General features: G+C 37.5%; 1 protein-coding gene across 3 annotated transcripts in view; it reads right to left on the reverse strand.

The window, feature by feature from the left end:
• Nucleotides 1-26,109, reverse strand: part of SLIT3 (slit guidance ligand 3) — a 525,769-nt gene that overhangs the window by 493,661 nt on the left and 5,999 nt on the right. For all 3 annotated transcript variants that reach the window (XM_026858170.1, XM_026858169.1, XM_026858168.1), the window contains 2 exons: nt 5,425-5,496; nt 1,486-1,557 (listed from right to left, as the gene is read on the reverse strand). In XM_026858170.1, the coding sequence (XP_026713971.1) occupies nt 1,486-1,557; nt 5,425-5,496 (144 nt within the window). The remainder of the gene's footprint in view (nt 1-1,485; nt 1,558-5,424; nt 5,497-26,109) is intronic.

Below are 26,109 nucleotides of genomic sequence, written 5' to 3' on the forward strand. Positions count from 1 at the left end.
TAAGAGACAGCATCATACACTTAAAGAGACACTATTAAAGGTATCATATTTCCTAACTTCTGGTTTCACAAAATACATTATTCCCATTTCCTAACAGAGCAGGCTCTACAGAAAAAACAATATGCTAAGATGACACTGTTTTCTACAATATCAGGCTGTGCTTAATTTTGGAATATTAAGTTGGTTATTTTACTGCCCAAGAAATGTGAAATAAATCAGCTATTGCAAAACTCTGATCCTGAGAGTGCTTTCTAATTGAATATAGGTAAAAGTGAGTTGTAATCAGTATTTAACAGTTATCTCCCTTATTGCCATGAAAGGAGCTTTGTAATTCAAGACAAAAAACCCCGAGTGAATTAATTTAAAAATTTCAACACACTAGTTAAACAACGTAAATGCAAATCTAATCCCAAAATCATTTGAAACAGTTTTAGAACAGCATATGCTCAATACTCCAGACTTCTCTTGAACAATTGCTAGCGGGAACTTAACTCTTGAAAGCTGTTTCAGAAAATATCCATTCGAAAATACCAAGTCCTACAACAAATGTCTTGCAGATAGCCAAGTTAACAATTAAGCATTAAAAAAGCCTGCTTCTCCATTTAACAAACAGGCATTCCAAACCAGCATGCCATTTTTTCTAGTCACCCACCTCCAACAAAGAAAAATTCCCAGAAATATTTCATTATTACAGAGATTTTATTTTGCTCCCATCATAAACAGACAAAATTAACCGAGCTTCACGATAATGCTAAACACTAAACAACTAAGAGTAGCACCTGGATATAGCATTATTTTTGTACTTTTTGATATTTAAGTTTATACTCTTGTGGGGCCAGTAGCTTTCTATTAATCAGATTCTGGATTTAGAGACCTTGTATATTCCCTTTTTTGAAAAAAGAAAAAATGTAATCGCTATCAAAAGCCAAGGAAATCTACAGTCTTTTCTCCACTGCGTCTTGCATGGAATCAACTGGTATCAGCGGCATTACACAACTTTAAAGAAAATTAAGATAATCTGAAAAATAATTCTAAAGGCAGTTTTAGAAATACTGTGGTTCTCAAGTGACAACTGCAAATCCCATTAGCATAGGTTTTTATAGATCTAAATAAAGACTAATATATAATATATATATAAAATATGAAATTATTGTTAACAAATCTTTCTTCAGCAACATATCAGTTTTAAGAGTTGCCCAGATAACCTCCTTTTGAGAATGCTATGTTGGTGTCACCAACAGTTCTATTTCCTTGGCAAGCAATTCTACATTTTATTTCAAGTGTTAGCTGTCATGTCATATAAATCCAACCATGTTTAAGAGCATGCTTTAGTTTAGGCAGGTACTCATCTCTCTCTTTTTCTTAAAGAAATTAATTTTGTAATTGTGAATTATGAATGACCATTGATGAAATATGAATGACCATTCTACGTGAGGTAGAAAAAAACTGTTGATTTTCCATAGGTATATAAATAGAGATACTTACAGCCGTTCAAGTTGTTTCAGATCCTGAAATGCTCCACGTTCTATCACACTAATCTGATTTTCTTCCAAGTGTCTGCAATTCCAGAAATACCAGTTAATTTTAAGACAACAGAACAACAGAGCTTCCCCACTTCTCTTCACACATGCTACAAAATTGAGTTTCACATAAGTACCAATAACAGTTATAATTGGAGATTATGAAAAAAATCTGGACAGAACAGCACTGTTTCTCTTGGTCACTAACAGGAAATGGACTCAAAAATTGCCTCCTGACCTTCAGATTTGGTAAACATTTGTGTTCCTAAGCTTTCATAACCACAATGCTCAGAGGTGTTGGTCTAGAGGACAGTTGTTACATCTTTAGTATATTACTCTTAGTGTAATTGATATGACTGGCTCCTACAGCCTGTAGCAGGAACCCACTGAACATGGATGTATTTTTTTTTGTTGTGCGAAGATTTCAGGCTTGCTCCAGAGTAAACCCTTTGTAAGCACTCCAAATGGGTTTGATCCCTCCAGAAATACAGCCATGGCACCAATGTGTCACAACTATCAGAGCTACTGTACAACCGGGTGCAAAAACCCAGGGGAAGAGTCCCAGGTTACCACTGTGTCTGACCCTGCTTTCCTTCAACCCCTGAAACTGAAACAAGGATAAGTTACAAGCAGTGGAGACTGACTTCTCTTTGATTTACCCTGTGCAGGAAATGACTTTTCATTTACAAGCAGAAATGTTCTTTATAGGTAAAGTGGAAGCCAAGGAATAGAGAATCCAATAGTCCCATTTAAGCCAACCTTTTCCCTCTCTCAGTGCTGCCTTCCAGCACACATCCCTTTTCTGCTTCTGTAAGAGCGCTCAGGTGCACAGACTAAATCTAAGCTCTCTGCACATTTAATGTGGCTTTAGCTAAAACACAGAAAGGAAGAACTAGTGAAAAAGCTCTGTTCTTGCCTCTTCTCAACAGCCACTCCTCTGCACTCATCCACGAGCATCTGTGAGGTTATTCAGAGATGTTCAACTGGATATCAGTTGAGAAGATGAGAAGAGAGTATTCCACAGCTAAGACCACATATTAAGATGAAAAAATAAAATTAAAAAACCCAAACAAGTGAACCAGAGGGGCATGTTCCTAAAAGGAAGGTAAGGAAAAATTGCATGAAGAAAGGGAAAAAAGATGAAGGTATAAGGGATAAAAGGAAAAGGTGCACAAAGGAGTATTTTTCATGTACATTGTTAGTTTGAGTCTGAAAGCGTTTTTCCTCTTGTACTGTTCTACCAGTTTCCAGATTACTTGTTTGTTGTCCTTATTCTGATGTCTGAAAACAGAACTAAACAGCCTCTCTAGGAACTCTGGGGCTTCCCACTATAACACCATCACACACGGGAGGGAAAAGCAAAAAAAAAAAAAAAGGAAAAAATAGACTGTCAGTAATACAGAACAGCCAGAATTATGAAGAGACCACAAGAGAAAGCAAAAGAAAAAAATAAGACAAATCTGAAGGACCTCTAGAGAGCTAAAGTGCAGAAAGTAAAAAAAGCTGCACAAAATAAAATACAAAAAACCCACAGATACCAGATATGACAGGAACATGTAGAATAGGGAAATACACAACAATGAACAAAAATGGGTATATTAACAGACAAAGAAATGTCAAGTCTTGGGTTTCAGATGGTCTTCGTACATTGGAAGACAAAAACAACTTTTTTTTTTTTTTTTAATAGGTGTATTCTGGTTTTATTCCTCATTACTACTGTGGCAAACATCACACTACTCAAAGGCTAAGCAAACATGTTACATGAATCTAATAAACACAGAACAAAAAATTCATGTAAATATGGCAGTTGCACATTGTGCTTATTGTTAAGGGCATTCAGTATAAGTGACTGCAGCAGCATTAGGCAATGTCTGACACTATAAAAAACGAACCAAACCAAAACAACTACCGACATTAATGGTAGTATAGTACATGAGTTTTAATAGACTTTCAAAGTAGTATTGACAGTTGGGATGGGAGCCAAGGAAATCTAACGACTCCACTTCTAGAGATGAGAGAAACACCACAAGAATGAAAAGTCTGTAGATTTGAAATGTTTCTTAGTATATCATAACTTGTGCAAAAGTGTTAAGATATCAGAAGACTTGCCTTTTCATTGGCAGGATTCAATTAATTAATTGACTGGATTATCACTAAATAACTACCAGTTCAACAGTTGCAGTTTTAAGGGCTTATGTTAGAAGATACTCATAGGAACACCATCAACTGCAGAGGGCAATCTTCAGAATTACAGAAAGGAATTTTCAGAGGTGCTGGTGAGATTACTTGTGTGTTTAACTTCTGATTGCTGTTTGTTTCAGAAGAAAGCCTCAGAGTAGTAAACCCAACCTGCCTCTGTCAGTGCTGGGACCAGCTCAAGATTAGGTTTTTGTCTTGGTCACTAAAACTTGGAATTAAGCTCAGTTTAGTAAAACACTGCTAGTTAACTAAACGGCACATACACACAGAATGTAGTCCCTATTACGTAAATGGCACTTGATTAACAGAATTAGATACCAATTTTTAAGTAAAACTTGAAATTTGAACTTTATCCATTGGTTACTGTTAACAAATTATTATCTTCATGTTTTTATTGAAAATTTCTGAAACATCTTAGCCACTACTTTTAAACATATAGATCTACACACATGCACATATGATGTCCCCAATAACACTGCACTGAGACACTGGTGCATTTGCACTGCTACAGCAGCACTTGGTGCCCAAATACAAGCCCAGTGAAGGAAGAAACCAACAGTTTCTCTAAATGAGACCTCCACTGAGACCACTGCTAAGAACCTAAGAGCTAAGCCTGAACAAATTCACTACATTAGTTACAAAACTACTTTTTCTCTCTCATCTGGCTTTCTCCCCCTCTCCAACACATGCACAAATATTTAAAGCTATATATATATATATATGATTTTACATATAAAAATAATGCAACTAAGTTAATTTCCACAAAGCAAATACCAGATCCCTACAGTATTTCTGACAGAAGCATCAGTATCGCTGTCTGCTTCTGTGTTGATGTGAAGAGGTTCTAAACTACTTGACGTAATTCAGAAAAACTGTTAGAGAAATTTCAAAGGAAAATATGAATTTTTAAATAGAAGGAACCTCCAACTTTTCCTGAAATGACTGAAATAGCTTCAAAATCTATTTCTTGTTCTTTTAACTCAAGATTATTTTCTTACGGAAAAAAGAAAAGGCTATGTATAACTACAATAAGTATCTATGAAGTAGTCCTAATTTTCATTGCTAAATTAGTGGTGCCATTTGAGGTCATAGAAAATAAATAGGAAGTAAAAAATGACAGATGCTGTAGACTGCTATTTCCCCTTCTGATGTTCAATGACTGCTTAGAAGTATAGTTAAGCTCCTGACTGATACTTTCAGATCAAGAGACAACACCACCTAAATTTTTTTTTGTTACTTCATATTAAACAACAACAACAACAAAATAAAACCAAAGGTTTCCTTGTGTACAACTTCTACAGCTATCTGTAATCAACTTACACTTAATCTTCTGTGAAAGTGTTATTAATGGGACTGTATATCTTAAAGTGAACAAAATGTGAAAGTTCTATTTGCTAGTGTTTCAATATAATTGATTTCTGCAGAAGTGATTGTAAAGTGGACCAAACTTTTACTATAGTATTTATTAAAAGCCATGGGAAACAAACAATTAAAATAGCTATGAGAGGACATTCAGACTTCAGCATGAAACTGAAATTTACTGTTTCAAATCACAAATTGTTCCAGTTGTCTTGGTTAAAAGAATAGTATTAACTGAAAAATGTACAAAAATTACTAGCATTTGATCTCTAGAATTATGGACATTCTTAGTACTAGCACCCTAAAATAATCTTTTAAAGAGAGACAAGTTTTGTGCTATACTCACAAGACACGGAGATTCTTCAGTCCTGTGAAATCCGTCTTCGAGATTCTTGTGATATTATTTTTCTCTAGATCACTGCAGAAGAAAAACAAACGAGTATTCAGACACAAGAACTGACTCTGTTAGCAGAAAGTACCTCCATCACTGGAGCATCTACCAGCTACTCAAACCAGACCAGCTAAAGTTTCTATTCAAATTGCAAAAAGCAAGTCTTCAATCCTGATACGTTTTGCCTCCTCTTCCTCTGCTCTTGTACAAGAGGTTTCTTCCAGTTTTATATCTAGTATTGGTGCTCACTACATGCTTCTTTCTCCCTCGAAAGTACAATCTTGTAAAACACTAAGTATCTTTGAGACCCAATTGGTATAGTTCAGCTGAACCAAATCACTTGGCCCCAAAATTTAAATCAAACTCTGGGGTTATTCTAAACCCAAGTGAGTCTAATCTGCCACAGACACTTCGGCAATACAGAACTTGAAAAGAGAACTGACTTTGGTGACTCCTAAGCATGGTCCTACTGAGATAACTGGAAGATTTGCTAAATTAGAGAACAGTTTACGGGTTTTTTTCAAGCATCCTAACTGGACAGCCCCCTGATCCCAGCTTTATGGAAATGCTGATTTTTCAGAAGATACTGTTAATCACACTGACCTGTTTCCCATGTGGGTTCAACCTTTGCAAATTCCTACCTTCTGTCTTTAAACCCAATTTCCTAACACCTCTGTCATGTGCCGACATTTTGTTCATTTCATTTCTAAAGAGCATACCAAATACCTGCTGGTGCTATAGGTCCTGGTTGCTATTTTCTCTCCTCTAGACTTGCCTTTGCTAGGCACCCCTGAAGTTCTCCCACTTGAGCATGTCTTGTTGCTTGAGGTTAGGTTGTTGGGTTTTTTTCCTGATTCTACCTGACCTAGTGCTAAACAACAGGGACAAGAATAACAGCTAGTCTTTCTTCCTGGTCTTCAGCCATGCTTATTTTAACATAAGAAGCAACATGCACCAAACTTAAAATTAATAAAACCAGATATACTCTCCACCATGTCACCACAAATTTGTTCTGTCATTTCCCTAAATACAAGAAGTCTGTTATGAAAAATAAGTTTTCTAATATTAAACTTTTTTCTTCTGAGTCACACTTTATGTCTACCAAAAGCTGCTAAATATGAAAAATACAAGGCTTTGGGGTAATGGTTTTCATGCCAAAAAAGCATTCAGTACTTTTCTAAAGATCATGAGATTATAAACAATACATTCTGACAAATTTTGTTGTCTATTGCCATCAACTGAAAACAATCTAATATGAAGAATTAGTCATGAGGCTAAATATTCATTTTCTGAAAGAGAATATGAGATCAAAAATCCACAGCAGTAAGTAGAGGCTTTTACTATGCAATTAATTTTTACTATAGTTCCTGTATTAATGTGCACTGGGGTACATCTCTTTCATATTTAGAAGGTTTAATTTCTCTTCTATTTCTCATAAAATTCAATGACAAAAAGCAAGATTACAGTATTATTTTGAGTACATTTGGCAATCATCTAACATCCATACAAACCTTGACTCTGAAATAATTTCTGAAAATCAAATGGGTGTTCTGAAGTGCTGCTTCAAGTTGTTTATTTCTATGGGTACAAAAAGGAATTCAAGGAGGAAATCAGAACTTCCAGGAATGCCTCAAATATCACGTTTGTGTTCGAAAAATGCTGCATAGATGTCTGTCTAGGATGGCTTCTAAGTGCCTAGCAAGTAATACTGCAAACAAAATGCAAAAGCTCTTGAAGTATTCAGAACAGTTCAATCATTTGTAGTCATTCTTTCACCATCCTACAGAGGGGGAAAACTGCTCCTGTCTGGCACAATTTCCAGTAATTTTCTGTCATACATACAGTTCCATTCAAGCCTTCCAATATGACTGCTACTTGAGCCAGTCTTTTTTCACCTTACATGAGATCCTATTAAGTACTACTAAGAAATTAGTGTTGAATTATTATTTCATTTGAATCAAGATAATTTTTTTCTGCTGACATGAAGTAATATTCTTCTAAGGCATTAAATGAAAAGCAATTGTCATGGTAACAAATTTCATTTTTCTAGTGTGAACCACGTTGTCAAATTAAAGGCAATTACATATTTTGAACTTAGAGCTCATTAAAAGGTACATTTTCAATACTCAGAGAAGGAACAGAACAGATTTTTAGTGTATCTAACTTCCCCATATGCTTCTAACCATAAAAATAAAACTTTTTTCCTAATATGAACACTGGTCCTCCACTTATCAAAAAAGTAAATATTTAGATAAGTACTGGTAACTGTACTCATTCATCTGAAAATATAACTCTTCATATTCCTAAACATACATGATTGTTTTCTCATGTGTTCCCTAAATGTCAGATGCAAACAGATACGGAATTAAGCTCCTTTTCACATCATTTTAACATACTGGTATTACTGGAACTGAAAAGCTAGAAAAAAAAGCAACCAACACAAAGAACTAAACTCAATACAGCATGAGCCACTTCATAACTGAGGGTAATCTGGTACTTAGAAGTCTCCACTGACAACGATTAAAATCATGGTTCATACTGATAAAAACCCCAGCCTATACGTGTACAGGATTCATTCCAGGGACAAAGCACCTACAATTTAGGATTGTCATCTTTTCCGCAGCAACTTAATTTGCCATAGACAACAGGAAGAAAGAGCAGATTAAGGACTATTTAAAAGAAACCAAACCCTAAAACTTGGACCAATAATTCTACACATTGTCCATAATGAAAATTTTACTGAATCCTGCCATTAAAAATAGAAGCCATATAAGCACAGAATACATAATATTTTTTGCATGTCTTTTTCAAGCATTTCCATCAATCTTACAGTGAATCTTTCTAAGGTATAATAAAGACATTAACAGGACTGAAGCAGTACAAGAGATACACTACAGCACAGAAACGTGTTTTATAACATTGAAATCTATTTCTGATGGTTATTGATACATGTCAAAATAACACTAATAAAATTTTTAAGTCATAAAATGGTTTAAAAACAGATAGAATAAACTTTAAAGAGTTACTTTATGCATCTTAGCACAGGGCATACTTAAATAATAGAAGAAACACATTCTTCTGTCAGGAAACCCTTTTCTTTAGCACAGATGGGAACTAAGGATAGCAGTAAGGAGACAAGGGGGAAAAAAAATCCCCACATTTCAGCTATATGAACAAGACAGGCAGCATCCTTGCTTGACTCACATCAACTATATTTTTAAAAGGTCCATTAAAGAAAAAACCTACAAAACAACTACAGGGCACTTTCAGCGCATGTACCAGCCATTCTCTTCCATTTGCCTTAATCCTGTTGATCAAATCGTGCTTTTCTCCAAGAATACCTTTGAATCACTGCCTACATTTTTCAGATTTTCCAGCTTAATTTCCTCTCCTGTTCTCAGTTCAGTTCTTCCACCCTGGTGCATCATTAACTCGTGCGCCAGTATGACCTGATTGCAAGAAGCACTGGAAAGAATTAAGTCTGGACTAAGCAATGTATAAATAGCTTGTGTTTTACTTGCATGTTGTTTCCCATCTGCTATTCATGTCATTTCTTCAGAAGTTTTTACTTGCCTGTATCTCAGAAAAGGTCTGAGATATAAGGACCAACCTTAGGCTGGTCCAAATTCTCCTGCTAAGGTATACGGAGCAACACAGTGGCACTGGCCCTACTTTTTGTCCATTTTTATAAGACTTAATTCTCAGTTTTGCTCAGCTTGAACAAGTGTATGCAGAACTGCATTCCTGTCATACAGACCACAACCTCTCTACCACACCACCCCTCCTGCCCAGTCGATGAGACCAAGCCCACACATCGGCTCCACTCCTCCCTACTTTCAGCCCCAAGCACTCCTGTTATTCAATATTCTTCCCCTGGTGAAATCTGCAGCTCCCTATTCTGAAAGACTTTAGCATTCCTTGATCAATACATATCTGGAGATTGCTGTTTCCTCTACTCATGCAGATTGGCACAGCCTATATTGTATACATAATATCAATCACTCTTAGTCTGAAGGTAGCATCCAAGTCGAAGATTTCCATTTCTGTAAGTAAATTTATTTGGACACTGTTCCAACTTTAAGAGAACCATTCTTCATGAAGGTCACTTTCCTTAAACCATTTAGGATTTGACTTATAACGGCTGCTTCTGTCCCTATTTTAAAAGGGCTTTACCTTCTGAATATTTGCCTGTTCCAGCATGCCCTCCCTCCAATGCTTATCTGCCATTTGAAGAAAAACAGACTAAAACCTTGATAAACTACTATGTAACACTTCCTCCTCCTGTTCACATGAGGTCTAACACTGCTGCAAAGCAGGAGATTGCCACAGGTTACCCCATTTGTCAATTAAACTTTGTGACTGAAGTTACTGAACTAATGCAGACATTAGTGGTTTACAGCTGGTATTTGTGGGCAACATAATATTTTATGTTTCCTTTACAAAGTTTGGCAGCTGATTATGGGCTCACTAGTGGGTTTCAACTACAAAAAGCTAAACCTTAACATCTAATCTTGGTTGGATTTCAAATACATCAGTGGTCATAAGAACTATTGGAAGCAAATACAGCTTTGAAAAGAAATTGTTTGGGTCAAATACATAGGGAAAATTATACTGCAAAGGTGAATTTAAAACACATTTAGCTTCAACAAATAGCTATGCACAGATACATACCATTCTACCATGCAGAATTACAGCATTTTGCATAGTACGTGGGGCCAAGTGACTCTTAGATCTTACTCAACACATCTATCTCACTCTATGCGTGCACTAGCCATTTCACATTCTGATAATACTGTCCCATCATCAAAGAACAGAGAAGAAAACTACATTAAGCAATACAGGTCCCTTCGGTTGTCTCAGCAGCAAAGCTGATAACCACTAACTGAAAAAGAAACTGATACTGTCATCTATACCAGCTTTAGTACAGCTGTTGATATTAGGTCCTCTTGTCTTTTTTTTTTTTTTTTAAAGCCTAAAACATGTTAAGGACAATGCAGGTGTAGTGGCAACTTTAACAAAACAGACATGGAAGGTACTATTTCATACTATTCCATAAGTGGGAATAGAAACACAAATTGGACCAGAACGGTACAAGACATCATAGAAGCGAGTTCAGACAAACTGTTAAAAGGAGCTTTACTCATAAACATGTCCTGCTACGTTCTAATAAGAATTTAATTCAATACATATTTTGTAGATGTTGAAAACTAACTCACACAATGTACACACTTATTACAAACAGGATGCTTTGAGCAACTGGAGCAAATCCTGCTTCATAGCAATTCTTCTGAATTGCTTCATCTTTCATTCTTCACTGAAGACAATCTAGTGTACTTGACAGACTTCTAAATGTTTTGAAGCATCGACATCTCTGGAGCACACCATTATGCAGCATCAAACAGCACTAAGGAGGCACAAATTTCTTCTGTGACATTAATTAAATTTCAGTTCATAACTACTCTGCTCAGATACTCAACTCTTCCAAAACATCCAGACACTGTTCTCAATCTCCACAACTCTTCCTTGGACTATATAAAGTTTATGACTTGACAAGTAAATCCACTTGCCACTTAGCACTACGTGCTCTGTCTTCTAGACTCACATACTTTGGCAAATACACACACATCTTAACCCTGAGCCTATACTTCTCTAATAAAAGCAATCAGCATTACATTTGACAACAACCACCACCACAATAAACATTACAACTCTTACAAAAGCCAGTAACAAAGGCAATCAGATGCAGAAGTCTTGCAACAGTCTTAAAATCAATAATTCAATACTTGCATATAAATAAATAATCCTTACACAAAATTCAAATCCATTTATATACAAGGATGCAAAAATTCAGAACAACACTACTAGATTGTAGCAAGTTCTGATCACCCAGATGTCATTTTGCTACCTGCTGAACCCCCTATGCATTGTAGTCTCCAAGATAATCCAAAATTTGGGCCCTCATCATAGCTATAAATCTTGATCATATCCAGGTGAATCCCTAACTTAATTCCTCAAACTCTTCCAAGACTACAGTGGGTTTTTTTAAATCAGCTGGAGCTAGCTCTAATTGCATAGTTATGCTCTTCTAGGCACATAGAAGCCAAAGTCAAAGCCCTTACTAAAGCCTTAAAACCAGTTAGCTCTCAGTACAACTCCCTAAGGGTTTTGTTTGGGTTTTAATCTGTGCAGTATGGGCACTGTACAAGTTCACAGGCACACAAAAGTCTCTCAGTCTTATCACAATTGGTTTATTTGCTTTAAGACAAGCTTCTACTTAATGCATTTTTTAAAGTTAGAACAAATTGTGATCTGGACAACCACCAAACTCCAGGTGTAAACCTGTCAGCTTTCGGTCAGAAGTTACTTAAATTTAGTTCTCTTTCTATAAGTAACATAGCTATTTCATTTGGTTAAAACAATTCACTGTCTTATAATAAGAGTTCTGAAGCAACAAAATTTCCTTCTCTAAAGAGAACTCTCAGATGCCAAGCTGGCAAATACAGTGGCATTCCTAACAACAAAACTGAAGATCATCTCTGATGTCCAATAATTTCAGAGCAGTACTGATTTTGCACCTCAATGACAAAATCCTAGATTAGGTAGTATTTCATAAAATATTTATTAATCCATTTGTCTTTGACCTAGGAAGATATTACACAAAATAAAAATACATACAAAGTGAAAATAACCTGTTATCTAAGGATAAGGGACTCTAAAGCACCAGTTGCAACTTCATAAACGAACAAACATCTGATGACTTGAATATGAATAAACTAAGAAGTCCATAAGATCAGTAGAGAAACTGCATACCTTAATTTTTAAGAAAAATTAACTGCCATACACTTCAAGAGACAGATTTTACCTAAATTATGCAGCACTCGGGTTCTTTCCTGTCCAACTGCTTTATAAGTAAGGTAAGTATGTATTTCTAGTCATAAAATCTCAAACACAAAATTTAGTTTCTGTTCCTGATAAGTTTTCAAAGTGACTACCATATACCAGCTCAAACCTATACGCATCTGTGTCATACCTGGGACTAACAAATCAGCATAAAACAAAATAATCTGAAAAGCGTCTTGATTAAACCAACACCCAGTGTAATCTACATTTCATCTCATTTTTTGATATTTTCCAACAAGGGATGTATAAAATTTGTGTCACACCAAACAATGCACTTAGCAATTAATAAAAACCTCTCTTCTTCCCTAAGAACCAAACAGGCTGGGATTCAATACACCATCTAGAACTCACACCAAAACAAAGTGAGTTCTCAGCTAGGACACGATTGACAGAACTGCCAAAAGTTCATGAAGAACAGAAGAAAAATAATTTTACCCACAAATTTAAGAGCAACTGTTTTGAGGATATAGCACACATTCGTTCTTATGATTAATTTGTAATACATTCCAAGTAATTTATTTCGAATGATAAATCAACTTGGCAGTAATGTTCAAAATGTGGGAGCTAAAGTTCATGTGGTAACAATTGAATTTGGATTCCTGGTTCTAAAGAGTTACTGATATTCTTCATTAAGCCAATTCTTCCAAATAACTCAAGCAGCACGCATTCTTAGGAAACAAGGCTTTTATTGTTTTGCCATTACACTGCTAAAGGACTTTGTCCATCCAAACCACCTGCTAGAATAACAGCAGAGTCTTCCCTTTAAAGTTTTCCTGTTTTATTTGTTTCCCCAGCCCCCAATCACTACTCAAGGTAACCATGGACACACACAACACCTGAGCTGGAGGAAACATGCATTTTCACAGATAAGTTAGCCATTCACTCGAATACCTATTGGACTCCAGAAGTTTAAAGCCATCAGGAGTACCTTCTTGATTTTTATGAAAGCAACCTGCAGGACTGGAGCAAAAGGTTGGTCAGTAAAGCCCTCCAGTCTTTTACGAGTACTTCTGTTCTTACTGTGGGAACATTCTAACAACCATAACCATTAAAAGGAGAAAAATCCATTCCCATGTGTGAATGTATCCATAGAGCAGCTTTTGGCTACCCTTTGCAGTCTTTACAAGCCCAGTATCTGTTCTACTATTTCAACCATTTCCAGGATTTCTGCTAGGGAGTTAATTTGACTTTAATGGGCATGGACTGCTACTAGCCTCTTAACCTTAAATGACTATAATTCCCTATAGGAAGCAATGGGCAATCCTCTTATGCTTTCAATCCAAGAACTTCAAAGCTACTGTGACAAACTACTCAATTATAACAGTACCCTGAAGCTCTCTGGCAGCACAATCTGCATATCTTTGGAATTAACATATTTCCATCTCAACTTGGGTAATGCAGGAAATAAGGTTCTAGGACAGGATTTTATGAAATACACAAATTCCATTAGTTTCCAAATCACTTGGGCAAGTAAGAATATCACTTGTAAATAAAAAGACAAAAAAAACCTTCAAAATTGTGTATAGCTGAAATAATTTTACTTAAAAATTAATACATTTAAAAAAATTTATACATTCCATATCTATATGAGAATTCTTTTTAAGTTATTTTTGCTCCTTAAAGCAAACAGCTGACTGCAAAGGAGCATGAGATTTTGGGGTTGTTTTGGTTTTTTTTACTGATACTCTCTAAACATTTTGCATCCTCTAGTTGAATAGGAAACACACAAACAAAAAGAAAAAGTCCTCCATCTAAGAGAAAATAAGCCCATGTAACAGCTACAGGTGGTGCACTGCCTGACCAGGGAGTTGCTCTGCAGAAGAGGGAGAACCTTGGAGTCCCTTTGGACCACAAAACATCAGCAGTGTTCCCCAGCAGCAGCGAAGGCCACCCTTGACCAGACTGTACTACCAAGAGCGTAGCCAGAAGGATTTAAGAACTTGAAACAGTTGACTGATCTCTTGTATTCAGGATCTGTGACAGTTCACCTGCAGTACTGTATCCAGTTTTGGGCTCTCCAGCACAAGCAGGCACTGATACACTGGGGAGAGAAGTAAAGGGCCACTATCCTGATAAGACTATCAGGAAACTGTGGTATGTGACATACTAACAGAGGCTGGGGGAGCTGGGCTTGTTGAACTTAAATAAGAGGTGAAGGGGAGATCTTACGGCAGTCTACAACTACCTAGGCCAGTAGAATGCAGACCCCCTTCTCTGATTTGCAGTAAGATCAAGTCACATGTGGAAGAACATTAGTAGAGGGGAAAAAAAAGCAGCCCTGCCATAACCACCAGTTGTTGAAAGGATTCAGAAATAGTCTGCATAGCTTCAGTAATGACTACTGCACAAAGCATATTAACAAAGCAGTACCAGGATCCAGTAGTTTTTATATTGTTTGCTATCCATGTTAAATCAGAATAACAATAAACTTACAAACCAACATTTTAATAATGGTTGTTGTTGTTGGACAGCACCACATGTATGACACTGGATAATTTCAGTCTCCAGAACAATTTAAATAGTAATTAAGTAGCCACACAATAGCTGGAATGTACAAATTCTGTGCTGCAGTCCATCATACTTTTGTAACACACCTACACGATACACCTTTTAATTCAAAAAAATTAGATTGTTCCTTCTGATTACAGAAGGCTTTCAGGTATGACTCAGACTGTATTTTTTCTATCCGAACAATGAAAAGAACTGATCTTAGAGGGTAAATGCCCTAATTTTGCAAATAAGCTACCCATTCTTAAGCCCATTACAGTAGCGCTTGGTTAATAACCCACATTAAGTGTTCAAATGATCTGGAACTGCTTGCAGGCAACACACTTCTGTCCTCATCTTTATAAAAACAAGAAAAATTACTTGGCAAACTATAAGTGTTAAAAGTGTTAAACACCAAGAAAAAAAAAAACCCTACCTTTTGCAACTTGTGCAGTAGCTGAATTCCCCATTGAGAGGATTGCTGCTGAAAGTCGTACCCGAGACGTGCAGAGAGCACCATAATTCAAGTACTCTGTTTCTTCCAAGGAAATACAAGTTTGTCCCAGCATGCAGGAACTCCTGACTAATTATTATAGTTTTTAGATTTTATCATATATAAAGGAAATGCTATGCTGGCAGTATAATGTTCTGCCAGTACCTTTTACACTCCCATGCCCTTCACCTTTGTCCCCAAAGTTCTGCATTACTCTTGAAGTGCTCCAGGTCTCCTTTAGTAGTGTCATCTGTGTCCTTGTGATAGATAACAGGCAGGCAGAATAAAAGAGGTGGAGAGGTTATACTGGCACAAGCTCATGTGCCAGTACACAAATACAAAGCTTGCTTGATAAGCAGGAAGAGCTGATGTTTTGGCTACAGGTGCAAAGTTACACCACCATTGGAATAACTAACACGGTGGGATAGCTCTTGCAGTCATACATATGTTTGGTGATGGTTGAATACAAGATTTTCGGTTAAGACAGGCAAGGAGGAGGAGAGGCTGCCCTTCACGTGAAGGAACAGTTCAAATGTCTGGAGCTCCTCTACAGACTGGGCACTGGTTCCATTGAGCAGGCAGGTCTGGATCAGAGGAGAGGTCAGTGAAGGTGGCATTACGGTAGGAGTTCTTACCAACCACCCCACTCAGAACAACACTCCTCTTAGAGCAATGGGAGGAAGCCTCCCGATCACAGACCTTGGTTTTTATAAGGAATTTGAATCTCCCTGACATTTGCTGGAAAGGTAGCACAGGGGCAGTCAAACAAGTCAGGAAGTTTCCAGAGGGTGTCATAGCTTCCTAAAATAGATGCTGGATGGGCCAACTTCTTTTTTTTCCTGATCTGCTACTCCCAAATGATGAAGTGGTTGGAGGTGAGGTATTCAGTAGAATCCTTGAGTTTAGTGATAATGAAACAATGACATTAAAAATGCTGAGGGATGCAAAGAGGGTAAATAGCACAGCATAGATCCTGAACTTCAGGAGAACCGAATTCAGTTTTGCATTCTGAAATATTTCTGAACTGAGGGGATTGACGGGGGACATCTTGTGGGAGGTAGTCTAGAATAACCTTAGCACAAGAACACTCCATCCAGATACTGAGGAGTATAAGCAGGTGTATCAGAACACCACCTTGGCTAAACAGGCATCTCACGAGTGAGTTCCAGGGCAGAAGAGTTTCTGTACTCCTGTTACACAGGAGTACAGAAACACTGCTCAAACATTAGGTGATGGTATTAGGAAAGGCAAAGCTCAGCTAGAGTTCAAACTGGCAAGAGTCATCAAGAAAAGCTCCTAGCAGTACATTAGCTATAAAAGAACAAGGAAGATATGATGGTTTAGTGACAGACTGAGGTGCTCAATGCCTTCTTTGCTTTCAGTCTTCACTGACACAGTCTCCCAAGTCTTTGTGCCTAAAGACAAGATTCAAGGAGAGGAACAGCCAGTAGCGGCAGAGGATTGTCAAGCATCTCTTAAGAAATCCTGACCCATACAAGCCAGTGGAAACAGACAGGATGCATCTGTTGGTGCAGAGAGAGACAAGTGCAGCCTTGCTGTGACATCTCTGATACAGTTATATACTACATTTATCTTCAAAAAAGTTGATTTTTTATTTTTTTTTTTTTAGAATCATCTAGGTTGGAAAGGACCCTGGAGATCATCTAGTCCAACCGTTCTCCCAGCACAGTTCCCACCTACAGCAGATCCTTAAGCTCTAAATCGACCCTACTCTTGAACACCTCCAGGGATGGGGACTCCACCACCTCCCTGGGCAGCCCATTCCAACGCCCAACAACCCCTTCTGGAAAGAAATGCTTCCTGATATCTAGTCTGAACTTTCCCTGGTGCAACTTGAGGCCATTCCCTCTTGTCCTGTCGCTTTCTACCAGGCTAAAGAGGCTCAAACCCAGCTCTCTGCAGCTTCCTTTCAGGTAGTTGTAGAGGGTGATGAGGTCTCCCCTCAGCCTCCTCTTCTCCAGACCAAACCCCCCCAGTTCCCTCAGCTGCTCCTCATAGGACATGTGTTCCAGACCCTTGACCAACTTCGTTGCCCTTCTCTGGACATGCTTGAGTCATTCAATGTCCTTTTTGGAGTGAGGGGCCCAAAACTGAACACAGGAATCAAGGGGCGGCCTCACCAGTGCCGAGTACAGGGGTCAGATCCCTTCCCTGTCCCTGCTGGCTAATCCTGATACAAGCCAGGATGCCATTGGCCTTCTTGGCCCCCTGAGCACACTGCTGAAGTATATGGTGAAGTGCAGGCTGGTCAGCTTCAGCCTCATTTTGGTCCCTGGAAAAGTCAGTGCAAATACTTTTAGAAGTGACTTCTGAGCACACAAAAGAGATGATGACTGAAAATAGCTAATAGAATTACCAAAGTTAAATTGTGCTTGGACAACCTGAATGCCTTCTACGCTAAAAAACCATCTCTGGATTAAGTAAGAACAGCGTCATTCTCAACTATATAGGGAATACTGTGTCCAGTTTTGGGCGTCTTAGTCCAAGGAAGATGCTACTAATAAACTTGTGCAAGTCCAGTAAAATACCACTGAAATGATCAAGGGACTTGACTACATACAACAAGTCTGAGGAAGATTAGCTTATTTAGTCTGGAGAAAGGCAGGCTTTGAGTGACTGAAGAGCAGTCTTCCAATACCTACAGAGGGTTTGCTCTGAAAATGGAACAAGAGTCTTTAACGAGGTATGTGGCAGAAGAGATACCATGATTATAACTTCAAATACAAGTGATTCTGGTTGTTTTATAAAAAGAAAAAAACAACAACTTGTTACTATCAGGACAGTCAAACTATGGAACAGGTTGCATAAAGGTGCAGTTGTTTTCAAGACCCAACTGGATAAACCCCTGTGTAACCTGGTCTGAATTCCATGCTGAGCCTGCTCCAAGCAGAGGCCAGACTAGGAGACCTCCTGAAGTACCTTCCAACCTTAAAGATTCTACAATTGTCTATTTTTTACAAAGAAAAGGGTAAAGCATTTGTTTGTTGGTTTTTGTTTTGGGGGGATGAGAAGTGTTAGTAGAAAGCTTTAAATATGAACCACTAAGATAACTACAGAAAATACTTTAAAATACAGTTGCTACAGAAACACGAAGAAATACAAAGCCAGGACTGTACATATTATAGAGAAAGAAGTACAGTAATATGTCATACTAGCTCAAGTATCACTTTCATTCATAGTAAAAAAAAAAAGAATTTAACATCTGCATATAAAAAATTTCATTTTTTACTTATTTCTTTTAAATTCTTGATCTTCCTTAACTATTCCTACTAAACTCCTATATCTGTAGCTCATCCTTCATATCCAACACACTGTATAGACATTAGGTGGCTGCATCGGTCCAGTGCTATTCCAACGAAGAACAAGCAGTTATAAAGGTAGAAATCAGACAGTGTCAAACATTCTTTTGGCCATATTTTCACTCAACTATCAAACAGATACTCTCATCAGGATATGAATAGATACATGCCTGCACTTCAATCTTCATCACTTCTGGACTTTTTAAGGTTACCCAAATGAATTTGCATTCACTATCTCAAATAGGTATACCTTGTAAATCAATGGAAAATATAACCCATGATAACTGTGATAACTTCAGAAAAATCTTCCAAGTATGAGCATTCTTCAGAGTTAATATCATTACTACAATTTACAGCAAACACATATATTCCCCAAATTTCAGCAATTTTTTTCAGTGTGTTTAACGATAATTTAATGTTAATTACGGACTTCTGGAAGAGAAAGCAATAAATAGTAAGAAACGAGGACGGAAAAAATTACTGTTTTTCATTACATTGTTTTTTTGCCCTGACTCTTCTCCACACTTGTTTGTCAGTTTCAGGTTTTTTAATTCTGTACAGACCCAAGCACAAGCAGCTCACCAGGGGAAAAAACACCACTACATGTAAACTTCAGGAAAATTCACACTGCTTTATTCCACAGAGACAATATCTGATGTTTGCATTTAAGTCCGTATTTCACTTTACTATGTGGTTTATGACTAAATGTAATGCTGTGAAGAAACTGTTGTTTAGGTGCTCTTCACTAATACAAACAATCTGATGTTTAGGGACATGAAATTCCTGCTTCTGACTGCTATAATTCTTGATGACTTGGGAAAAAAGTTCTACCAACAAAAACATTATTTTAGTTAAGCCTGATATGAAAACCAAGTGATTTCATCTCCTTGCTCACTTTCAAACATGCACAAACTAGAAATTCTTCCCAGGAGATCTTTCCCTGAAAAGGTAATAGATGTCTCTGTGTTTGGTTTTTGGTGGTGGTGGTGGTGTTCAGGAGGGCTTTTTTAAAAATTTAACAAGCATCCAGTTTCACCAACTCTATCTTGTCCAAGGACCACCACACTGGGTGTACATGTCTACCATAGCCACTAAGGAGCAGATTAACCCAAGAAGTTCCAATAAAGGATGTAGGACAGGTTTTTAATATTAAAATGAAATTTTGAAGGAAGCTGTGGATAGCTTGGATTTAACCAAGTTAGCTTCCAGATGTCACATGCAATTTTCTTCACTCAATTAAATTCCCATCTTCTCTGTCCCACCCTGTCCTCCTCCAGCTTGTTTTCAACTGTAGTTGCTGGAGTGAAGTTGAATTGATTTCAAGATGTTTGCTAAATAAACACAAAACTCAAGTTCTCCTGAATGAGACTTGGCACACATATTTGATATTTCAAGTTACTGAAACTACTCATGCTTATAGAACCACTTTGCACTACGCCTATTATATATCTAAGAACTATGGAAGAACAGCCTTGGAAAATATCTATGGTATAAAATGAAGTTAACACCAACAGGGAATAATTCATTTTCAACTTCTAAGAAACATCCTAAGCAACCAGCTAAAGAACTTCCCAGGGAAAAAACAAACAAACAAACACAAACAACAACAACAACCACCACCACCAAACAACAACAAAAAAACAAACCAACCAAAAAAAACCCCCAAAAAATCAACCAAACAACCCCAAAAAATCTGTAAAACATTTTTGACTGCTATATTTGCTGCCTTTTCGTATGTTCTCTATTAAAATTCACAACTCCAAAGGTTCATTGGGCTGATTCTTATACTTCCACTTTCTTATCTGAGAAACTTATATCCAGATGTGTGTTTTCATCTCATTCTGAAGAACCAGCCTTTGTCTCAGGGCTTTGTTTTGCAATACTTCCATTTCTGGAAAACTAGTTTTCTTTGCTCAAGAATTTTACTTCTGTGTCTTGTTTCACCACTTGATTCTTGTCTCCAGCTTTCCTTCCTACTACGTTTATTTAGACATTTCAGAAATGCACAATTGCTTCCCTGTATGGTTTCCTTACGAGTTCTTCTTTTTGCTCCCCAGCTATATTCTTAAAACACAACCTCTACCACTTCAAGAAGATGAGATGACTAGCCTCTTCTCATCACTCTACAACTATTTCAGAGAAGCTTTTGACCCAGAAGTTCCCACCTCACTAAGTGATGCAGTAACCACTGCCACCCTCACCAAGCAAAGATGTTTCACCCAAGTTTTTCTAAAACCAGCATTTCAAAAAATATATTTAATATAATGTCCCCCAGTCTAAACAAAACCATCAGACAGACAAAAGATAAATTTGAGGAAAATATATATGTTAGGGTCCCAGTAAAGTCCAGGCAAAACATACTTTATGACTAACAGAAGGCACAAAACATTTGAACTACTTCCAGGATGCAGTGTTTTCTTGATAAATTTTCTGAGTCACATTTAAAAAAATACAACTGTTTAATGAAAACACTAGTGTCTCTGTATCTGTGGATGACCAGTACACAAACATTCAGTGATTAACTTCAATAGGCTTGATGTCATGTGACCACATTTGTTATGAGCTTTATATGCTCCTTATTATATCCTAAAGCAGAAGAAATAGACAATCAAGGCAAGCAAGGATTATGTGTTCTTTTCTATTTTCTTATTGTAAGGGGTGGGGGTGGGGAATCATTAATGTAAAGCTAAATTATATTCTTACATAGAAGTCTGGGTAACAACTGAGAATTTTTTTTATCATCCTTGTTTGACAAGACAGCATATCCCAAGGAACACGATTACAAAATTCAAGGGAAATGTCTTTAGTTTTAGGATGAGTTTTTTTGGAATCTCTAAAGGAAAACTGAAGTTAACAACTTGAATCTTTTCTACTTTGGGGCAAGTTGTTTGTGGAAAAAGCTTTTCCAAGCCAAGTTTTGTATTAGGTTAGTACTACATAATATCTGCTGCTAATACTAATAACCATTTTTGCCAGACAGACAACTGAGTACTTCAGACTTAAAAGCTGCCTAAAATATCTGAAGGATTGCTCATTATTCACCCCTGCATACCTAGAGAAAATGTCAGTGAAAACAATAAAGTAGGACAGTTTGGCTGAGCTGACTTAAAACTTTTCATTTTACTATAACCCGAGAAAGTGCATAAAGCTCACAACTCACTGCCTGTATCTCCTGAAACTGTCAAAGGTTATTTATTAAGGGTCCCATAACAACCTGCACCAGTAACACCTTACAATCTACTAAGACATTTCTTTTGTACAAGTTAACTAACACATTCTTTACCAGCCAGGAATAAAGGAAGACCAACTGAAAAAACAAAGATTGAGAATTAGTCTGCCATTAGTATGCACAAGAATGCACCTATGCCTCTGCTTTCAGCATGTTATTTCTGTAATAGTTGAATGCTTATCTTTTGAAACATTTCATGAGAATGTTCATTCACATACTCTTCCCCTCCACGCTACTGCCCCAGTGAAGCAGCCAACCTTGACAGAATCTAGCTCATGGAAAAAAGAGGTTGAAGCTAGACATTAAAACCTGCGTTTTATAGTGCTGTTATTTTGGAAGTCAGAACCTCAGATTCACTAACATGAAATTTATTACCATTTGTTTTCATGCCTAGGAGCACCTTTACAATAGCTCAAGATTTCTTCATCTTAAGCACCATGCAAAAAAGCAAGTGCCAAAGGGCTTTCAGCAAAGACAAAAAGAGCAAAGGGATGAAGACAAGCAGATGCAACAACACTGATCATCACTACAGCAGGCACTGTACTCCACTATGAAGTAGCCTAACGTGGATTACATATTTTTAACTGGTATCATGAAAATTGCAGTAAATTTGAAATTCTGCAAAGCAATTTTTTTTTTTTTAAATAAGAAGAGCTCCTCCCAAGCAAGAGCATCAACATGGAAGAAAAAAAATTATTAAAAAAAAAAAAAATCTATCAGAAATGGAGTTCATGACCATACCCCCTCCACCTTCTACAAGCATGTTCACAGGCTGTTAAAATGGGTTACTGATCTCCAAATTATTAACTACCAGAGCACTTCATCCCTCCACTTACATGGAGCCCTGGCTGAAACAGAACCACCAATCTTCTGTCTGTGTAGACAGGAACAACTGTGAAGGTACACGGAGAAAACATTCTGAAAAATTACAGGCAACTATTTGTCGTGTTCTCTTGGGTTATTTCCCATATGTACTGCCACAACATAATGTCACTTGAGTAACCCCACACAGCAGAGGGTTGAAGTCTCTCCAATTAAACTCCTAAATATAGCATCGCTGCTAAAAGCCTTGCGCCTCAGACTGGAATGAACACAGGTTCACACAGCAGCTAGCCAGGTATCAGTCATAAGAATGTTATCTCCCAAAATTCTCAGTGTTGCTCGGACTCTCAATACATTTAATATGTGTTTGAGGGTCTTCATGTGTAAGCTGATACTTCTTCCACAAAGCTGATTCTTCACCACGCAAGTGAAGTAGGTGGGCAGTCATACTGACCTCCCTGCAGGAAGCACAGAGGGCTCTCCTAAGAGGTCCCTTCAACGTAATTTCTGCACCAGTACTGCAAGTTTTCAGGAAAGGATAGGTAAAAAGTGAGTTGGTGAGCAATATAAATTCTGAAATCAATTTAGAAGTAAATTTCAGATAGGTTCTGCAGATTGCTTGATAGAAACTTAAGACAGACTAGCTTTAAAACACAAAGTTTTCTTCTTAATTTTATCTGAACTGATGGCTATTGAAAATGCTCCCCTCATTAGTGACAGAAAAGGAAAAAATATAGGCATCGGTTAAAATTATTTCCACCTGAGGGCCAAAATTAAATTAAGGTCTCAGAAAGAGAAGCAAATCACAGACAAAAAGGTAAAAACCTAATTAAAAGCTCCAGAAATCTATCAATCATAGGATTAAAAACATATATTGCAGCCAAACAGATGGTGTAAAACCGAAATACAAGACAAATTTATTCTGACAGAGACAACTGACAGACCAGATTCAGTTGGGGTAAGAAAAAAAAAAAAAGAGCTGAAAATAACTGGCAGAGAGATAAGGATCAGCCTCTTAAACTCTCTTTCCTACAAAGATGGCCCTCAACTCATCTAAAATCTACTCTGACTACAAGACCACAGTACCATTAGAAATACTGTCAGATGTTACAAGGCCATTTCTCACTGGGGAAGAAGTAGCTCTTGTCACCAATGAGAGCCGTGCAGGATCTTAATACATTTGACTGGACAACACTGAAAAAAGATTTGAAAATAGAGCATTACAGATCTCTGGAGAAAAGACTTTAACAACACTGAAAACTGAACAGCTTAAGCCTTGTTGCAATCACTAGAACCCAGCCCATTCTTATCCTGAAAATTACTTAAAAACCAACAAAAAAGTCAAACTGATACAGCCTTACACTAACAAGCAAAACCCATTAATGAACATAAAAGGGATAGGAGTGACAACAGCAGCCCCAACACAAAATCCATCTAACATTGTAATAGTGCACTTGAATCAACAAGAATTAGTAGAAACTCCCTGTCACCCAAGGAGCTTGAAGGAGCCAAGGATACATTCTACCAGCATATTTCAAGGACTTCACAAGAGGACAAGGCATGAAATTTATCTATCCTGATAACATTTTCTGAACACCACTGGTCATCTACACGTTCCTGTAGCAGGAACATAGGGATGGACAATCACCTGAAGAAATCTTTGCCACATGTTACTTCTAGTCACTCTCCTTGATATCACCAACATTCTTTTTCTCCAGAAAGCTTTACCATTTGAAGCTCACTTTTGCTTTTTTCCTCAAAGTTATCTTGACTTCTGCCTTTGTTCCCCACCTGAAGTTAGAAATTTGCCTTGCCTCAACTTGAAGACGACAAACACCACCGCTTTGTCTTGCGGGAGCAAGAAATAAACCAAAAAGGCAAAGAGGAGCCCCTTTAGAGAGCTGTGGAACTGCAGGACAGAGGATATGCGTGTTGATTCCTACAGCTGCTATCATCAAGACTCCACCAGAAAGTTGGCTTTACTTAAAACTAAATGCATATTCTGCTAGCACTGGAGAATACTTGCTCGGTCACACCTTCTCCCAAGCCACAGATCAGCCACTGCTGAAACGAGTTTCAATACTGAGCCACAGAAATTCTTTACCTGATCCAGTATCTGTCTGTAGTTGCAGAGATCAAACAGGTGAAAGAACTAAAAGGTACTAAGTCACTTATGAAGAACATTCCACAAGCTCTTCCTGATATTAACACAACATTTGAGATCATTCAGTAGTCATAGTAATAGGAGACACAGTGAAGCGTCAAGCCCAGCAGCAGACCTGCATCTCATATTAGGCATTTGAGTCTTTCAGGTTAACTTCGGAAGGAAGAAACATCCTTTTAATCACAAGGAGCTTGCTACAGTGTAGTACCTTGTAAGGCTGGAGGCACCTTTGAAAACTAAAGAGAGGCTCTAGAACTTTGAAGTTCACAATCATTCTGAATTGGAAAGAGCTAGTTGTGTTACTTCAGTAACAAGATGTAGTTATACTTTGTAGGTTCAAATTTAGAGAAAAAGAGCCAAGTAAGGAAACAATAAAAAGATAAATCAGCAATTACAGCGGGGGGAGGAGGGGGGGGGTAAAGAGTGATATATTTAGATATAATTTTTTTAAAAACCCAGAAATTATTTCATTTGCTTGAAAAATTACTTGAGTGGTCAACTGCGATCCCCAGTCAAAAGGTGAAAGAGCTCAATTCAAGTTCAGTCTTTAGAAAATTTTTCTGAACATTACAGCATCCTTAGCAGGTGTAAAACGTGGAAAACAGAGCAACACAGTTGTGACTAGGAACAGATCCTGGCCCATTTCAACTTTGAACTTGAAGCAAAATGATTTTCCATTAATTTCTAGGGGATCAAGCATAAGCCAACATATCTACAATATTAACCAAGGGCTTCTCTTCTCCATTTTTGTTCAGAAATAATTAAATCGTCTAAGCAAGGAAAAATGGATCGCACTAGACTGCTACCAGACAAAAAACTATTCATTTTAAAAGATCAGTGGCAACAACAGGCAGCCAAGGGAAATAAAGCACTGTGGGCACCTCAAGAACTGTATCAGGAGTTCTAGAAAAATTAAGCTTTGAGTCATTTGGGCAACTAGTTCCTGGGAGAGAACACATCCCGATATGTCTTTTGAACAGTCCCTCCAGTAAACAAGCTCAATTCCTTACTTAAAATAGCTGAAATCTACTCCCTGAATTTCCTTATTAGAGCCAAGTGCTTTTCCCCTATCACCCTTATAACTACCCAAGCATCTTGTGGGATTTCTGTGGGAAAACCATTTTCTTTCTGCTCTGTGAAAGCTGAGGAATAACTTAGATACTACCGAAATGCAGCCAACAAACTGTATCAGATGTCAATGTCCATGCAGGACAGGTTATCTTTG

This window comes from Athene cunicularia, assembly GCF_003259725.1.
Source record: "Athene cunicularia isolate RWA chromosome 13 unlocalized genomic scaffold, athCun1 chr13_part1, whole genome shotgun sequence".
Classification (NCBI taxonomy): Eukaryota; Metazoa; Chordata; class Aves; order Strigiformes; family Strigidae; genus Athene; species Athene cunicularia.